General features: G+C 39.5%; 1 protein-coding gene across 8 annotated transcripts in view; it reads right to left on the reverse strand.

Annotated features, from left to right (window-relative positions):
• Positions 1–18,318, reverse strand: part of LOC140211695 (transcription factor RFX3-like) — a 329,720-nt gene that overhangs the window by 27,091 nt on the left and 284,311 nt on the right. For 7 of the 8 annotated variants that reach the window (XM_072281765.1, XM_072281764.1, XM_072281762.1 and 4 more), the window contains 4 exons: positions 17,607–17,722; positions 11,808–11,959; positions 7,641–7,738; positions 5,019–5,168 (listed from right to left, as the gene is read on the reverse strand). In XM_072281765.1, coding sequence (XP_072137866.1) covers positions 5,019–5,168; positions 7,641–7,738; positions 11,808–11,959; positions 17,607–17,722 — 516 coding nt within the window. The remainder of the gene's footprint in view (positions 1–5,018; positions 5,169–7,640; positions 7,739–11,807; positions 11,960–17,606; positions 17,723–18,318) is intronic. The other variant, XM_072281763.1, reaches the window with a different exon arrangement.

Consider the following 18,318-nt stretch of genomic DNA (forward strand, 5'->3'; position numbering starts at 1 on the left):
TAATGCTCACACAGATGGTAGAGATCGTTTTTTTTGAATCACTGTGTTCCTCATGATGATTGTGCTTCATGGTAGTGTTAAATAAGGAAATCAGAACTTGGGAGGAGAGGCAGTAAACACCCAAATTAAAGTTTAACTTTCAAGTGTTCATCTGGGAACTTGAAGGTAATGTTGTTTATATGATACTCGAGTTCAGTCTTCTCAGTGGTAGAGATGGTGTTAAAAGTAACTTGGTTTATAGCTGAAGCATATTCTTCAGATCTTCCAGTGGTTTGCTAATGTGGGAGGTAGAAGAAGCAGCTAACTGTTTTATCCTGGTTGACAATTCGAATAACAGTTTTGATATTAAAATAAAAAAGGTAACTTATCAAGTACTCTACAGGTATGGAAGAGGTGATGTGATCAGTCAAAATCTGTTACAATGGAATTCCTCTCGCTCTAGCACTGGTGCCAATGCCCTATAAATTTAAACCTATTTCCCAAAACCTGTCTTTAAGCTACCTTTCATCATTTTCATCTTAATTGACCTTTTGCATGTGATTCAGATATTATCTTTGTGATTCTGCTTTTCAAACTTGCTAGCTGCTTACACTCCTTCAGCAAAACCACCTGTATCCTATCCATGTCATGGGTCCCACATCAGTCACAAAAATAGATCTTTCCCTTGTCAGTTCAAGCTTTTCTGTGGCTCCAAAATTGCAATCTTGAGGATTCATGGTGGAAGAGACAAAGGCTGGACCAAAGAAAGATATTGGCATAGACTGTGTTGGCAATGGCAAAGTCAAGATTCGTAGGTTTGTTCCTGTCTTTGCTTAGTGACAGCTGAGACTCAGTGGGTAATACTGTCACCTCTGAATGAGAAGTTGAGAGTTGAAGTGCCATTGCAGAGCCTGTGATGCTTCCGTGCAATAGTGAGGGATTGTGGTACTGCTGAAGATGCTGCTTTTTACATGGCATGTTCCACCAAGGCTCTGTCTACTCTTTCAAGTGAAAGAACCCTGTGATGATTTTTATGATAACAGAAGAGTTATGCCCAATATTTAGCCAATATTTATTTCTAATTAACACTACCAAAATATGTTATCCAGTCATGTTTTTTGTGACAGCTTGCTGTGGACAAGCTGGCTTCTGTGTTCTCTATGTTATTCGACTTCAAAGTATTTCATTAGGTACAATGTCCTTTGGGGAATACTGAAAATATTCCTCCTTTTTATTAGCTCAGAATACCACTCATCAGAATTTCATATCATATAAATCAGCGATAATAAATCTGACTCTACTTTGAAGAGTTGCACTACATTGCACTGGAGTTCAGAAATAATTTAAAATATCCATCGTGTGCTCCAGACAGAATCATGCATCGGATTGAGCTGTTCCAGTTCAGCTTCAATATTGCTATCTGAATGACAATGTGGAAAATTGTCCATATACGTACCACCCACCTAACACTGGCCAAATCCAAATAAGCTAATCAGTTCCCCGTCAGTCTGCTCCTAGTCATTAGTACAGTGATGCAGGTCGTCATTGATAGTGTTGTCAAACAGCACCTGCTATTCATTAACCCTCAGTTTACACTTCGCCAGGACAATTTAGCTTCAGACCTCAGTGCAGTCTTGTCGAAAACATAAATTAGAGACCCAAGTTCCTGAGCTGAAATGGGGCCTACTACAATTCACACCATGGCAAAAGTATATAATCAAGTGTAGCGTCATGGAGCATTGGTAAAACCAAGCAATGGGAATTAAGGGAAAATTCTTCAAAGGTTGAAGTTGCATCTCACATAAACTGAAGGTAGTTGCTGAATATCTATGATCACAGCTCCACAATACATCTGCAGGCACTCCTCAGAGCAGTGTCCTAGGCTCAGCTATATCTAGCCTCTTCTACATTGATGTCCTTCTCTCCATTACAAGATCAGAGAACAAAGGAGCTCCATAGATGCTGCCTGACTTGCTGAATTCCTTCAGCATTTTGTGCATGTGCAGCTCATTGAACAATATTCAGTTCCAACTGCAACTATTTACAAAATGAAACAGTCCAAGCCTGCAGCAAGATGGAGACAACATTTAGGCATAGTAGCTGGCAAGTAGCATTCATATCATATTAGTTTTTGGCAAATGTCATTTCCAACAAAAGTGAGACCAATCAGATACATTCACTGGCATTCCCACTACTATATCCTCCACCTTCAATACCCTAGTGATCTTGATTGAACAGATGAACAACTGGACCAGTCACATAAGTACTGTAGATATAAGCTGAGAAGGGACTGGATATCTAGTGGCAGATGATTCATACCTTGGCTCCTAATTCCTTTCCATATCTATAAGCATGAATTATAAACTATAAGTCATAAACATAATATAATCATCTCCATTTGTCTGCATTTCAAAATAGCACACATAGAGAACATGCTTTCAAACCACCCATGGAACTGTAACACATAAGTTATGAATCAAATACCAAGAGGTCAAGTAATTCTGTCCATAATTGGAACTTTATTGACACAAAATGCCTCTCTTCTCACTGGCAGCTGGCATAGCTCTACTATTGCAAGAGGGAGCACTGAAACAGCTGTCATTACAGTAGCTCTTTTATATAGTTAATCTAAACAATTGGAAATTAGGTTGATTTGTAGGGTCAGCAATTTAGTTAAAAATAATCCTCATTCCAACACAAACTTGGTCAATGAGAAATGCCTCAGAAGTAAATAGTACAAATGGACTTGTCAACCAAGTAAGCTCTGAGAAGATATAAGGTGGTAGAACAAGAACAATAAAGCTGCAGTGGTGCAGTGCTAGCTGGAGCGCACCCGAGCGCGTCCGGCACATCTTTAAGAAAAAACCCGAAATAAACAAGCTATTTAATTAGGTGCCACCCAGGGTGACTTGAGTATCTCAGAAACTACTGATCTCCTGGGAATTTTACCCACAACAGACTCTGGGAGTTTAAAAAGAATGGTGCCAAAAACAAAAAAACATCCAGCGAGTGGATTTAACAAAATGTTTTCGCTCACAGAACAGCCACTCGCTGGATGTTTTTTTGTTTTTGGCACCACTCTTTGTAAACTCCAGAGTCTGTTGTGCGTAAAAATCCCAGCAGATCAGCACTTTCTGAGATACTCAAATCACCCTGGGCGGCACCTAATTAATTAGCTTGTTTATTTTGGCTTTTTTCTTAAAGATGTACCAGACGTGCTCTGGTGCACTCTGGCTAGCACTGCACCACTGTAAAGCTGTCAAAGAAAACTTGACAGTGAGCCACATGCAATAAAAATCAGATCAGATAATCCTCAGCAGAGTACAGGCACTCTTTAGGCTATGTAAGAGTTTAGTTTCAGAGAACTGGCTATAAACAAATTTATTCACAATTCGGAAATTAGCAATTTTTCAGTAAGGGAAAAACAAGTAAGTGACGGAAATAATAAACAAAAATCATTTGCAGCCAGTCATCACAGATATGGTCATAAAGGAGCCAGAGTGGGATCAGAGACAATGAATTTCCAGCAAGGCATTTCTTTTTAACCAACCCACACTTTAAACAATTGGATATTTGTATGTACAGGCATTTTGAGTATAAATTACTTAATGTTATTTTAAACATTGAAGACTCTGTGACAAATATCCATGATTATGTACAACTGACAGGTTCGTTTTCATAGAGACATTTTTATATGTATTTAGAATTCTCTGGCAGAAATTGCAGAAAGCTGGATTCCTGCAAGTCAAATCTTCTGTAACCCAGGCACCCCTGTATACAGAAATCGCAATGATTCGGCATTTGGCTCACCAGGTGATGCTTGCCATGCTCTCTTCCAACTCAGCAGGAGCCCGGTTTCAATGTTCCCTTCCTTCTCAGTGGGACCTTGGTTCCCACCCTCCCTTTCAACTTACTGGGGACCCCATTTCCTGTACTCTTTTTAAATTGACCTGGGCTCTGTTTACCATGCTCCCTTTAAACTTAGCGGGTTCACTAGTAAATATATTTTAAATACTATGCAACATCCCAAAAATGAATTAAAAGTGTGTGGGGTATTAATAGAGATAACGCGTGATAATAGAGATAACAGTGTGGACAATTTGATCATTAGGTCATAAGATAAACTACTGGAGAGGCTAATCAGATGATTAGAATCTGGCCATGGTAAAACACATCAAAGACTGAAAAATTGAAAAAGATGAGGTGGAATGGATTATCCTTGTTATAAATACATAAGATGCCATTAGTTACTTTGAAGGGCAGAGCCAAAACATATCTGGTAGAATTCAACAAAGAACATAGCAATCTACAGCACATTACAGGCCCTTCGGCCCACAATGTTGTGCCAACCATGTAACCTACTCTAGAAACTGCCCAGAATTACCCTACCACATAGCCCTCTATTTTTCTAAGAGTCTCTTAAAAGGCCTTATTTCATCCGCCTCCACCACTGTCACTGGCTGTGCATTCCACGCACCTACCACTCCGTGTGTGAAAAACTCACTCCTGACATCCCCTCTGTACTTTCTTTCAAGCACGTTAAAACTATGCCCCTTCATGTTAACCATTTTGGCCCTGGTAAAAAGCCTCTGGCTAGCCACACTATCAATGCCTCTCATCATCTTAAACACCTCGATCAGGTCACCTCTCATCCTCTGTCACTACAAGGAGAAAAGGCCAACATCACTCAACCTGTTCTCATAAGGCACGCTCTCCAATCCAGGCAAGATCCTTGTATTGGGATGTACTCAAGCAGAAAGTTTGAAGAATAGCAGTTGGGGAAGAGTAGTTTTTGAAATTGTTACTGAAGGAAAGGTTAAGTGAGAAAGTTTTAATTACCACATAATGTCAACACAATTGATAGAAAAATAATGAAAATGTTGGAAATATTCAACTGGATAGGTCATCAATCTAAGAACTTAATATTGTATCTTTCTCCACAAATGTCTGCCTGACAATGAATATTTTCAGCATTTTCTGTTTACCTATTTCAACAGAATGAACTTCAGTTGACAAAATACTATAGCCCTGAGGCTTACCTGGACATTGGCAAAATCTACACGATTGAGGTCACTCAGCATCTGGTTAATTTGAGATGTGTTTTGCAGCACTGCTCGAGCAGCTTGAGCTAAATGATTGAGGGATGTATATCTACGCAGTGTCTGAGCAAAGGCACTTACAGCTCCAACCTATCAGAAAACAGAAATATATAGGAAGGAAGTTACACTATTAGGTCATTAAATTACAACAGGCTTGCTTCTACTTTGATTTTTTTTTTGTGTTTTAAGTTCCTTGGTACTACCTAATTTTACCAGACAGCCCATTTTTAACTATATGGTTGTTATATCCTTATTAGTGCACTTTTGTTGTAGACGTTGAGAAAACCCACCCTACCTCTGAATCTCATACAGCCTACAGAGCTTTAAAAAGATCTCTGACTGTAGCACCATTTTATGTGCTCTGGAGCATTCACTAAGTTATAAACTGGATTCTAGTTAAAAACTAGGGTAGGAAATTATAATGAAACTAGGTTAAAAGGAAATCTGAAGTAGGAAAAATGAGTCCCCAGAGTCATTATGTTCTGTTCATTCTCATTTGTAAATTGATTCAACATAATTCTAATCTCTAATAGACATCAGTGAATTATTTCCATTCATTTGGAACTGGTCTCTTACATGTTCAGCTTGGAAATCAAAGAAAATTAAAGTAATTGGTTTACAACCACACTATATTCAGGACTTCATGCATCGCACACATCAAGAGTTGGCGTAAAGTAAGTCAATATGAATTTGAAGTTTATCACTAGTGAACCTAAAATTATTAATCAGAAACACACACATCACATTAAGCAATATCCATATGCATAACAAATTATTTCAAAGCTTTGAACAAGGAAGAAAAATAAATGTCATCTAAAGTCCAGCCGCTTTATAATCAAGTCAGTGGAAAATATTAAACTACATGTCATCTGCCGTTCTCAGTTGGATCTAAAAAAATGCATCACAGAATCCTGACACGATTGGTGAGTTCTGTTGATTTGTCCATTATTCCTCCACTGCAAGAAGATCCGCAGACAACACCAAAACAAATTAATTTATATCCTTAACATTTGTTTTTGCAGGACTATACAACATGAAAATCATACATTCATTAAAATAATCAGTTCACTTCAAGATGCTCCTCAAAGACTGAAAAGCTACAAATAAAAACAAGTTCTTTCTTTTGTAATGAAAACTAGCTAGACATAATGATATGACATAATGACAATGCAGAATTAATGGGAAAGAAACTGACCGACAAAGCATCAAAACACTTAGGGAGATTCTGGAATGCAACAGCCATTGGTTATTAAGTAATTAGAGTTTCACACAAATTAACTAACTAATAAGAATCCCTAGATTTGCTGACAAATATGAACATAGAATTGGGCACCTCTTCCTAGAGATGCTGTCTGGCCTGCTGCGTTCACCAGCAACTTTTATGTGTGTTGATAGAACTAGGCTTAGTGGTCACAATAAAATATAGTGGATTCATTGCACAAGATTTAAAATCTACATTTGAGTATAGTACAAAATTTTCCAATGTTCCGCTCATCTCACCAAAAATTAAATATGTGTTTCACTCATTTATTTGTAAGCTGAAACATGCTGACATAGTTTACAGATGTTTAAGAATTTCGTGTTAGCTAAACTGGCAGAGGTAACTAATTAAAAAGAAAACCCTAGAAAATACATTAAATTTAACATTGATCATTTTTGCTATTTCTTTACCTGGCCACATTTGTACTTGCGCAACGTTCATTGTTTATGATTGGTTACCAGCATCATTACACCACTATCATGATTTTGGCTATTTGATGTGCATTGCAATGCCAAGACGTTTAGGTCAAAGCATTATTGCTCACGAGTGGGACCTGAAAACCCCATCTGCAGTCCTCACTTTGCCAGAAACTAATATAAGCAAACATTCCTCTTTCTAAAAGATGCACAAATCTTCAACTATTCAATGTATTAATAGAAAACCAGGAGAAAAAGCATTTAAAATAAGTTTGCCAATGATATAAATACAAATACCATAGCAGGTAAGGTAGACAGGAACAAAAAATTACAAAATGTTAAGAAGCTAAGCCAAAGCGTGGCAGCTGTATTTTCATGCACGTATATGTGATGCCTCTCATTCTGAACCCAAGACAGAAAAATCTGACTATTCAGTAGAAGGCTAAGAGCTGGTAATCACCAAATCATCTAACAATGTATCAGTATCTTTATCTAGATGGCTGCAAAATAGAGGAAATAGTCTGTTACAAGAACACCAAGCTTTCTGCTGTGTTCTCTGTACAATTCAACATACCAAATCTTAGAAAGTATCTACTGATAATAGATCCACTAGAACATTACCAGGGTTTCAAGGGTTAAATGAGGATGAACAATTAAATAGATTAGGCTTGTACTGCCTGGAATATAGATAGTTTGGGGCAAGCAAATAAGTTAGCCCCAAATTAGGTTTTTATTAATAGATCCAAATTTATCAATACTCTACATATAATGAACTATGTAAAAGAAAATTATTTAGACTTCTGCAGAGGGTCTCAGAGAGCTCTGAATAGTTAAAGCTTTTGGGATTATATGTCATTTAGTTTAGAACAATTTGTTTAAACTCACCTTGGTGCGAACCATTTGCTGTGGAATATTGTTCATGGCATTTGTCAGCCACCCTTCAAGGCTTTTTGCAAAATTGCGAATGGCTTGTGTCAAGGCACCTAACAATGACAAAGATGAATTAAAGCTATATAGATTAACAGCAAGGTTTTGTTTCCCCCCAGAGTTGAAGTCTATCATGCAATTGTCTTTTCTTGGATTTTATTTGGATGGACAGAACTAACTACAGAAGCATCAAACAATAAGCTATGTTAACAAAGATAATGTTTTTGATCAGTCTATGCATGGCCCAACATCACTGATCCTGTGCAAAGATAACCATATTACAGTTGACCATCTTTTCACCAATCTATGTATGAAAAAACTTCAGCAATCTCATGCAATGATTTCAACAACAAGGAACTAAAAATAGATGTTGAATCCTTTTCCAACTGTATGAGTTTCTTTGGATGGATATCTCCACTAACCTTTGTAAATACAGCTCAACAGGTTGTAACAAAAGCTATTTTTAACTAAATTCTACCCATAATTTTGATTGAATATGCAAATTGAAATGCTCGTTATATCACTGCAATTACCCGTTGTATAAGATACATTTGGTAAAGAAAACTTATTTACAAAGTTACAAGTGCACAAGAAAATATAGAAAAGAATTTTGGGGCAGGTTTGCAACATAAACAGATGAGTTTTAAATGCAGTGTTACAGATGGCATGAGAGATTGATTTTGGGAGAAGTACATTGGATATGGCAGCTGAAAAAAACAACTGCTGTGGAGAATAATGGTTTCAGCATTCTCAACAATGCTCTTCCTGTAGATCTGAAGAATGTCATCACAGAGGGGTCCAATGATAGCGAGGAATACACTAACAGTGGCAGTAATGGAATGGGAATGCACTGAAGAAAAGTAGCACTGAAATGACATGCCAAAAATAAATACTGAAAAGCAGAATAATCTGCAGTGATAATGTCAACTGATAATATATAATATAAAATAGCTGGATTAAAATCGCCAGCACAGTGAATATAAGTTGATGAAAGTACTTATCCCACAATCCTTAAAAAAGCAATTAAAAAGTTATGTAACAAAGAAAATATATTTTATTTATTGTGAATGCAAGTCTCCAAGGTTCATAACGATAGACAGAAATCAGATTAATCAGTAATTTGGTTACACGCTGTCAACATAAATGAAGTACAAGAAAAACAACGTAGAAGCAAAAGCTGCAGTTCCATAATTTCATTTGATAAGATTCACAGAAATGTGATAGTGTCCATATCAGGGCAGATCTTCTGCTAACAATGACACTAGTTCTTCCAGTACGATCTAGCGTGTAGCCCTCTAGCTCATCAGCAATACACAAGTGTCAGGTTGTGCTGACAGCATGCTGAAAATATTAGTAAGGCCAGGCTGCAGGCTCAGTAGATGTCAAAACTACCATTTTCACTGAATGTTTGTGGATGCCTGTGATGCTCACAAATGTTCAAAATTGCTCAGCTACATAAAAAAATAACAAAAATAGACAAACACTGCAAACATTGCAAATTCTCATAATTATATTAAACATGTAATTTTCTGTAAATGTAACTAAGAACTATATTCCCTGTGACTATAACACTATATTTTGCATTCTGATATTGCTTTTTCCTCGTACTATCTCAATGCATTGATATGATGCAATAATTTGTACGGATGGCATGCAAAGCTGAAGTTTATCACTGTTCCTTGGTACATGTGACAATAATAAATCAATTATCAATAAATACAACTCTAACCCTTTTTATGGAAGTCTCCATCTGCTCTTTATTTAATAGTTCTACTGTACTTGCACCAAATTTATCTGACACTGGTTCTGCTGGGAGATTTCACGGCTGACCCTGGTGTCCATGCCAGCACTCTACTGAGCATAAGGCAACATTCCTGCCTTCACTCAGGATTACTCAGCTATGGGCATTATGATGGTAGGTATTAGAACATAGAACAAAGAACATAGAATAGTACAGCACAGTACAGGCCCTTCGGCCCACAATGTTGTGCCGAACCTCAAGCCCTGCCTCCCATATAAACCCCCAACTTAAATTCTTCCATATACCTGTCTAATAGTCTCTTAAATTTCACTAGTGTACCTGCCTCCACTGACTCAGGCAGTGTATTCCATGCACAAACCACTCTCTCTTCCTCTAATATCCCCCTTGAACTTCCCACCCCTTACCATAAAGCCATGTCCTCTTGTATTGAGCAGTGGTGCCCTGGGGAAGAGGTGCTGGCTATCCAGTCTATCTATTCCTCTTAATATCTTGTATACCTCTATCATGTCTCCTCTCATCCTCCTTCTCTCCAAAGAGTAAGGCCCTAGCTCCCTTAATCTCTGATCATAATCCACACTTCCTAAACCAGGCAGCATCCTGGTAAATCTCCTCTGTACCCTTTCCAATGCTTCCACTTCCTTCCTATAGTGAGGCGACCAGAACTGGACACAGTACTGCAAGTGTGGCCTAACCAGAGTTTTATAGAGCTGCACCATTACATTGCGACTCTTAAACTCTATCCTTCGACTTATGAAAGCTAACATCCCATAAACTTTAACTACCCTATTCACCTATGAGGCAACTTTCAAGGATCTGTGGACATGTACCCCAAGATCCCTCTGCTCCTCCACACTACCAAGTATCTTGCCATTTACTTTGTACTCTGCCTTGGAGTTTGTCCTTCCAAAGTGTACCACCTCACACTTATCCGGGTTGAACTCCATTTGCCACTTCTCAGTCCACTTTTGCACCTATCAATGTCTCTCTGCAATCTTCAACAATCCTCCACACTATCTACAACATCACCAACCTTTGAGTCGTCGCCAAACTTGCCAACCCACCCTTCTACCCCACATCCAAGTCGTTAATAAAAATCACGAAAAGTAGAGGTCCCAGAACCGATCCTTGTGGGACACCACTAGTCACAATCCTCCAATCCGAATGTACTCCCTCCACCACGACCCTCTGCCTTCTGCAGGCAAGCCAATTCTGAATCCACCTGGCCAAACTTCCCTGGATCCCATGCCTTCTGACTTTCTGAATAAGCCTACCGTGTGGAACCTTGTCAAATGCCTTACTAAAATCCATATAGATCACATCCACTGCACTACCCTCATCTATATGCCTGGTCACCTCCTCAAAGAAATCTATTAGGCTTGTTGGACATGATTTGCCCTTCACAAAGCCATGCTGACTGTCCCTGATCAGACCGTGATTCTCTAAATGCCCATAGACCCTATCTCTAAGAATCTTTTCCAACAGCTTTCCCACTACATTGTACATCAGCTCCATAACTCCCCCAAATGCATTTTTAAGATTTTTTTGAAGAATAGGATTCAAATTATTTGTATTCTAAGTGTGTAAATCAAATCGTTTTTAGTGAATATAAATGCTTTGTTATGTGGAAGAAGAGACAAGCTTAACTGGGAATCGTCAAGTAACAGTTTAAAAAACATAATTTACTATTTTGAGTGTAAAGATGAAAAAACTCTGATATTGGCTTTGAACAGTGTACATCAGAAATTGTGCTGCCTGTGGTGGCAGCAGGCAATTTCTAACTAACTAATCTGCAATTTGTTAATAACACATAATGCATAATCAAGTAAAGCCAAAAAGCATCTGGCATACAATGTTCTCTCACAAGATTATCTACGTTTATAGATTATAGTGAGAATTTCAGCAAGGAACAAACTTATTCAAAATATGTCCTTTTGTTCCGTATTGCAATGTGAATTTAAAAAAAAAAATCGCTTTCCTAAAGTTTTTCACTTCCATAGTGACTTCCTATCGCTACACCTCATTTATCTCCTTAACCATGCTTTTTTTAAGAGAGAAAATACTCTCCTAGAGTTTCCGACACAACTCTTGCTTATACTTAATAGGGAGATTATGCTATTTTTTTTCTGTTTCAAAACATGGAAAGCAGGATATTGTGCCCCTGCTGCTAAACTCATATTGCTGTGATAATTTCAAATATGGAAAATACAGACTTCTTCAGGGCGTATTATACACACAAAATAAACTGATCTGAATCAAGGGATGTCTGTTGAACAAATGCAACAAAGCAATAATTCATTATTAGCAATTTTATACACTTACAAATAGTTTGAAAGTTTAGAAAAGCTGTTTGCAACTGTACTTACTAGGAATAGGTCTGAGGACATCCGGAATAAGGATTTCCACCAGAGCCTGGTACATTACATGATCGCAGGTGCACATCCACTTGAGGACGGAATCATTCTTGCACAGAGCAATAAGCTTTGCCTTTGGAAGTCTACCTTCTATTTCATTCTCACTGCAGAACAGATATGGAATTTATTAATTAAATTAAAAAATTATTATCGCAAGGACTGAATTACAGTGAAAAGCTGAGGTACTGTTCATACAGGTTAATTCATTACAATAGTGGATTGAGGTAATACAGTAACAGAGTGCAGAATAAAGTATTACGGTTACAAAGTGTGAGGTCATAATGAGGTAGACCATGAGGTCGAGAGTCCATCTTCTCTTACTAGGGAACTGTTATATCAGAAATAATTAAAGCACCTATAACAAATGATTTATTTTTATTCTGTAATTGCATGATGGATTATTATATCCCTGACAAGTACTACAAAGGCCATTGGATCCAACTTAATATGCCTAAGGCATTGGCAGATTAAATTGAAAATTGTGACAAAGTATAGTTTGAATGCAGGTTCATTTTTGAGCTCATACATTAGTTAAGGCTTTAAACAATGGAGATATTACAGTAAAAAAAGTAGAGCAAATCCAAAGGTATACTGTTTTTTGAAAAGAAAATTCAATGCAACTGAATTGTCTTAGCAGCACTGAATGGAATATGTTTAAGATAGGAATAATGGGTAGAAATTTAAACTTGAGTGAAATTCTGTGGATATACATGAATGTTCCCATATACTGACTATTCTTGTATAAGATTCTGGTATTTTTCTACTATCCAGCTTCCACATTCATAAATATTGAATTTATGGCTGGAAAATGGAGGGGGTGGTTGGGAGAATTTTTTCATTGTAAGGTTCTTTAAACTGTTCAAAAATCTGATATTAATTAGTTGGATCCTCCACGACCTGGATTAACACGTTGACGTTGTGTGGAGGCTTGTGTGCTTCAAAGACTCCATTAAACGATGCCAACTCAGGGTCACCCTTGATGGAACAGCTGTGGATGAGACACCAGACAAAGAACAATCCAATCCCGGCTCCCGAGTGAACAGACTCACATCTGCCCCTCCCAGGCCATGCCATACGAAACAACAACAATTAGTTGGATGTAGACAATACTTGTATTAGCTGTTTATGTGGAAAAGCATTTTGAAACGTGAAAGAATCAAAGCTGGAGGAAGTCAGCAGGTTAAGCAGCATCTGTAGAGGCAAAGGGATAGTTGACATTTCTAGTCATGGCCCTTCTTCAGGACTGATACTGTGCAAATGTGTGACTTACTTAAAGGCCTTAAAGCTCGACAAATGAACCATCCCGTTCACCTCCACTGTCACCCTCCGTCTGACAAAACTGGTCCTCACCCTCAACAAGTTCCTCCCACTTTCTCCAGACTCGAGGGGTAGTCATGGAGATCCACATGGGACCCAGCTATGCTTGCCTTTTTTTTGGTTATGTAGAACAGTCCACGTTCCAAGCCCTCCCCGGTAATCCTCCCCAACACTTCCTCACTACATTGACAACTGCATTGATGCTGCTTCACGCACTTGTGCTGGGCTTGTCAATTTCATCAGCTCTGCCTCCATCTTCCACCCTGCCCTTAAATTCACTTGGTCCATTTCTGACACCTCCCTCCCCTTTCTCAATTTCTCTGTCTCCAGAGGTGAACATCAAGAAAGCTCACCTCTGTCCCAGGATACTGACGGTCTTTTACCGCTGTACCATTGAGAGCATACTCACCAACTGCATCTCAGTGTGGTATGGCAATTGTCCTGTAACGGACCGCAAAGCACTCCAGCATGTAGTGAAAACTGCCCAGCGGATTATCGGCACTCAATTGCCCACCATTGAGAACATCTACCATAAATGCTGCCTGGGCAGGGCGAAAAGCATTATCAGGGATGCATCTCACCCTAACCATGGACTTTTTACTCTTCTCCCATCCGGTAGGCGCTACAGGAGCCTCTGCTCCCGTACCAGCAGGCACAGGAAGAGCTTCTTCCCTGAGGCTGTGACACTGCTGAACCTCTCATCACAGTGCTAAGCAGTATTGCATCCATATTTTACTGTCTCAGTACTTTTATATTTGTGTGCTGTAGCACTTTTTTAATTCGCAGTTATTTTGTAAATAACACTATTCTTTGCATTTCTGGTCAGACGTTAAATGCATTTCATTGGCTTTGTAGCTGTACTCGGCAAAATGACAATAAAGTTGAATCTAATCTAATCCAATCTTGGAGCCAAACTGTCTACTGACATCTTTTATAAACCTACCGATTCCCACGGCTATCTTGGCTATACCTCTTCCTATCCTGTCTCCTATAACAATTCTATTCCCTTTTCTCAGTTCCTTTATTTCTGCCACATCTGTTCCCAGGATGACGCTTTCCTTTCCAAGACATCCTTTCCAACCCTTCATCTTCAAAGACTGGGATTTCCCTTCTTCCTCCATTGATGCTACCCTCACCCGCATCTCTTCCATTTTCCGAGACATCCACGCTCATACTATCTTCCTGCCACTTTAACAGGGATTGACTTCCTCTTGTCCTAACCTACCACCCCATGAGCCTCGACATCCACACATCATTCTTCACAATTTCTACCAAAAGAGATACTACCCTCTTTTTTACCTACCCCCTCCCCTCCCCACTTCCCGCAGGGATCACTCCCTCCAGGACTCCCTTTGTCCATTCATCCCTCCCCACTAATCTCCCTCCTGATATGTATCCCTTTAAGCAGCCAAATTGCTACATCTGCCCATTTACCTCTACCCTCACCTCCAATCAGGGCCCTAAACAGTCCTTCCAGGTGAGGCAACAATTCGCCTGAGATTCTGTTGGGGTTGTCTATTGTATCTGGTGCTCTCAATGCAGCCTCCACCACATTGGTGAGACCGGTCGCAAATCCAGGGACTGCTCTGTCGAGCACCACCACTCTATCTGCCACAAGCGGAATTTCTCGGTGGCCAACCATTTTAACTCTGACTCCCATTCCCGTTCTAACATGTCAGTCCATGGCTTCCTCTTTTGTCACGTTGAGGCCACTCAGGGTGGAGGAGCAGCACCTCATATTCCATTTGGGTAGACTCCAACCTGATGGCATGAACATTGATTTCTCCTGGTAATTTTTTCCCCTCCCTCCTCCCCCTTTTTCTGTTCCCCACTCTGGCCTCTTACCTGTCCTCACCTGCCTACCACCTCCCCCAGTGCCCCCTCCTTCTCTTTCTCCTATGGCCCACTCTCCTCTCCTATCAGATTCCTTCCTCTCCAGCTCCTTACCTTTCCCACCCACTTGGCTTCACCTATCAACTTCTAGTTATCCTCCTTCCCCCTCCCCCCTTTTTATTCTGGTGTCTTCCACCTTCCAGTCCAGTCCTGAAAAAGGGTCTTGACACAAAATGTTGACTGTTTTCTCTTTTCCATAGATGCTACCTAACCTGCAGCATTTTGTCTGGGTTGCTTTGGATTTCTTGCACCTGCAAAATTTCTTGTGTTTATTTTTCAATTCTCTTTTTAGCAGATTATAATAATTTTTGAAAAGGTTTCCAAAAAGCATCATTTATTTCAATCTGTCTGTTATACAATGAATGAACATAAAGAAGCAACAAGGCTCACCTGTTTTCCTTTAAAAAAAAGTCCATAATCATTAATCAGTGATAATCTCTGCTCAAAATTACCGTGGCACATGAGAGATTCTTTCAGAACATTATTTGCCAATTTGGTTACATGTTCTCAATAAAAAAGTTCACCACCTCTGATTTGAAAATATCTGAGGGCTACAAGAAATACAAATCAGACCTGGATATTGCGGTAATTTTTCTTAGATGTTGGCAGCCCGCCTGCATCATTAGAAGGTTGCTAAATGTCCAATTCAAAGATTGAAGGTACATTTATTATCGAACTATGTATTCAGTATACAACCCTCAGATTCATCTTTCCCAAAGATATCCACGAAACAAAGAAAAACCATGGAGCCCATTCAAAGAAAAAAAAACACATTAACCCCCTCAACCCCACATGAAAAATAAAACAAATTGCAGAAATGGCAACAAAACAAATGAGCAAAAAATCACAAAATATAAAACACAAAATCGAAAGAGTCCATATTCAGTTCAGGTCAGTGTTCAGAATCTGCAGGCTGTCCCGGTCAAAATCACCCAAAAGTGCAACAAGAAAAGGAGCAACCAGAATCAGAAACATATCATAACGTGAACTACAGAGTTCAATCCACAAACCACAGGCCCAGAACTTTGGCACCATCTTCAGACAGCATTGAGGAAAGGAAACCATTCAAACACAGGGACCTTCTTTCAGGAACAGCGACAGAGAGTGAAGGCTGATTTATACTTCTGCGTAGTAGCCTACACCGTAGCCTACACAAGTGGCCTATGCCGTTGTGAGCACCTATACTTGTGCGTTGGTGTGTCTGTGTCGCTCTGCAATTCACTGCCAAAACGCTAGTTGGCGATGGGATTTCTATGCCACAGTGTTGAGTTTCTTTGTGTTGAAACTCAACACGAAGAAACTCTAACTTCAAACATTGGCAACTGAAACTGAAGGAGGGTGAATTTTCTGTGCTTGTCTGACCACTGAGAGACATTGACGAGGAAATGCACTTCAAATATTTTTGGATGTCGGCAGGTAGATTTGACGATTTGGTTCATCGTCTCCAACCATTTATTTCACATCAGTGTACGCACAGTATACTCTGAGACTGGCAATCACCATTTGAGTTTTAGCTTCAGGTGCAAGTCAACAGGCTGTGGCAGCTAGCTACAAACTGGCGTCAAACACAGGGTCCTCTATAATTTCGGAGGCCTGTAAAGCTTTATGGAAAGCATTGCAGCCAGAGTTCCTTCCCTGCCCTTCAGTCGCCCAATGGGAAGCTTCTGCAGCGTAGGAGGAAATGCGATGCTCCCAAGCGGACCAATCGCAGTTGTTGCGGTCTGCGTCGCCGTGACGCGTAGTTACATTTTTGGGGAGGTGCGTGTCAGGCTGCAGCGTAGGTTATGTGGCTACGCCATACCTCCGGCGTAGATTTGACACATAAGTATAAATTGGCCTTGAGAGAAAGAGAGATCGTCATATGCCGTCACCTTAAGCAAGTGAGAGGCTGGCAGACAGCAGTGCTGATCACAAGCTTGCCTTCTGCACCCGCCTCGATGACTTTAATCTTCTTCAGAGCTTTAATCAGCGAGATCAGCAAGAAATGGAATCAATCATTGAGATCAGTAAGAAATAGTCAATCATGGAGTCTCCAAGCTTCTTGGCCTCGAGGGCGCTTGAAGCCTCATGGAACCCTCTTGGAGGCAGCAAAACACCAGATCACTCAATCAACCCAAAAACAAGCCACCAAAATGTAGATCAAAGGATCCAATAGTAGCAGAACCACATTTGAGAGGAAAAGACATAAAATAAGTGAAATAAGTAAATTTGTAAACTGCTTGGAAGATGTTGCCCTTGGTCACATTGTTTGCTAGCGCCACCTTCTTGTGGGTGTAGCTCTGATACCAACTTATCTTGGGCTCTAAAAAGGATTTAAACCAATATCCATCCAACTAAAGAGAGACACAGCACCAAACAATATGCTGGAGGGACCCAGCAGTCCAGATAAAGGGTCTCCACCTGAAAGGTAACTGTCTATTTCCCTCCACAGTCGCTACCTGGCCCACTAAGCTCCTCCAGAATCTTGTTTTGTTCTTACGTGTAACTGAGTTTAAGAAAACTGATCAAGCTGTTAAAGTCAAAATAAAGTCAGTAACTTGCCTTGTTTGATTGATGGTAGTCCCATCAGGTGAAGGGGATGGACTATAGTGCCAGAATGTTTGCCATAGCTTTTCAATGAGGCTAAATTGAAGATTCACTACTACGTCCAGTATTGCCTTTAAGACAACAACAATATATAAGTAAAAGAGTACAGTGTTAAAGGATTGAATGCACATTTCTGAAAAAGATAGGCACCATTCTACATGAGGACTTGTGTGTCTTAGGAAGAGAATCTGGAATCTTACAAATGATTTAAAATAAAGATACAGGTTTAATTATTTCTTTTGTTCCCCAAACTAAAATCCTGAAATGCCAAATAAAGTAGTGATATTCATAAAGAGTATTAATCACAGTTTGATGAGAAAGGTTAATGTCATTTCAATGATTATGGTTGTTCCGGCAAGGATTACTGTGAAATTGTATGAGACGACAGTAGTGCAGCGGTTAGCATAATGCTATTATAGCGCCAGCAACCCAGGTTCAATTCTGCACTGTCTGTAAGGGGCTTGTACAGGGACAATGTACAAACACATTGCAAAGGCAGACAGATAAGTAAGTTTATTGGCCACATGGTGTAATTGGGCAGTGTGGGCTCATTGGGTCAGAAGGGCCTTTTATCGCGCTGTATCTCTAAATAAATCAATAAAAAGATAAATAGTTTACTTTTAAGAGACCTACATTGTGAACTGTGAATAAAATATACAGTCGCAAG

This window comes from Mobula birostris, chromosome 17, assembly GCF_030028105.1.
Source record: "Mobula birostris isolate sMobBir1 chromosome 17, sMobBir1.hap1, whole genome shotgun sequence".
NCBI lineage: Eukaryota > Metazoa > Chordata > Chondrichthyes > Myliobatiformes > Myliobatidae > Mobula > Mobula birostris.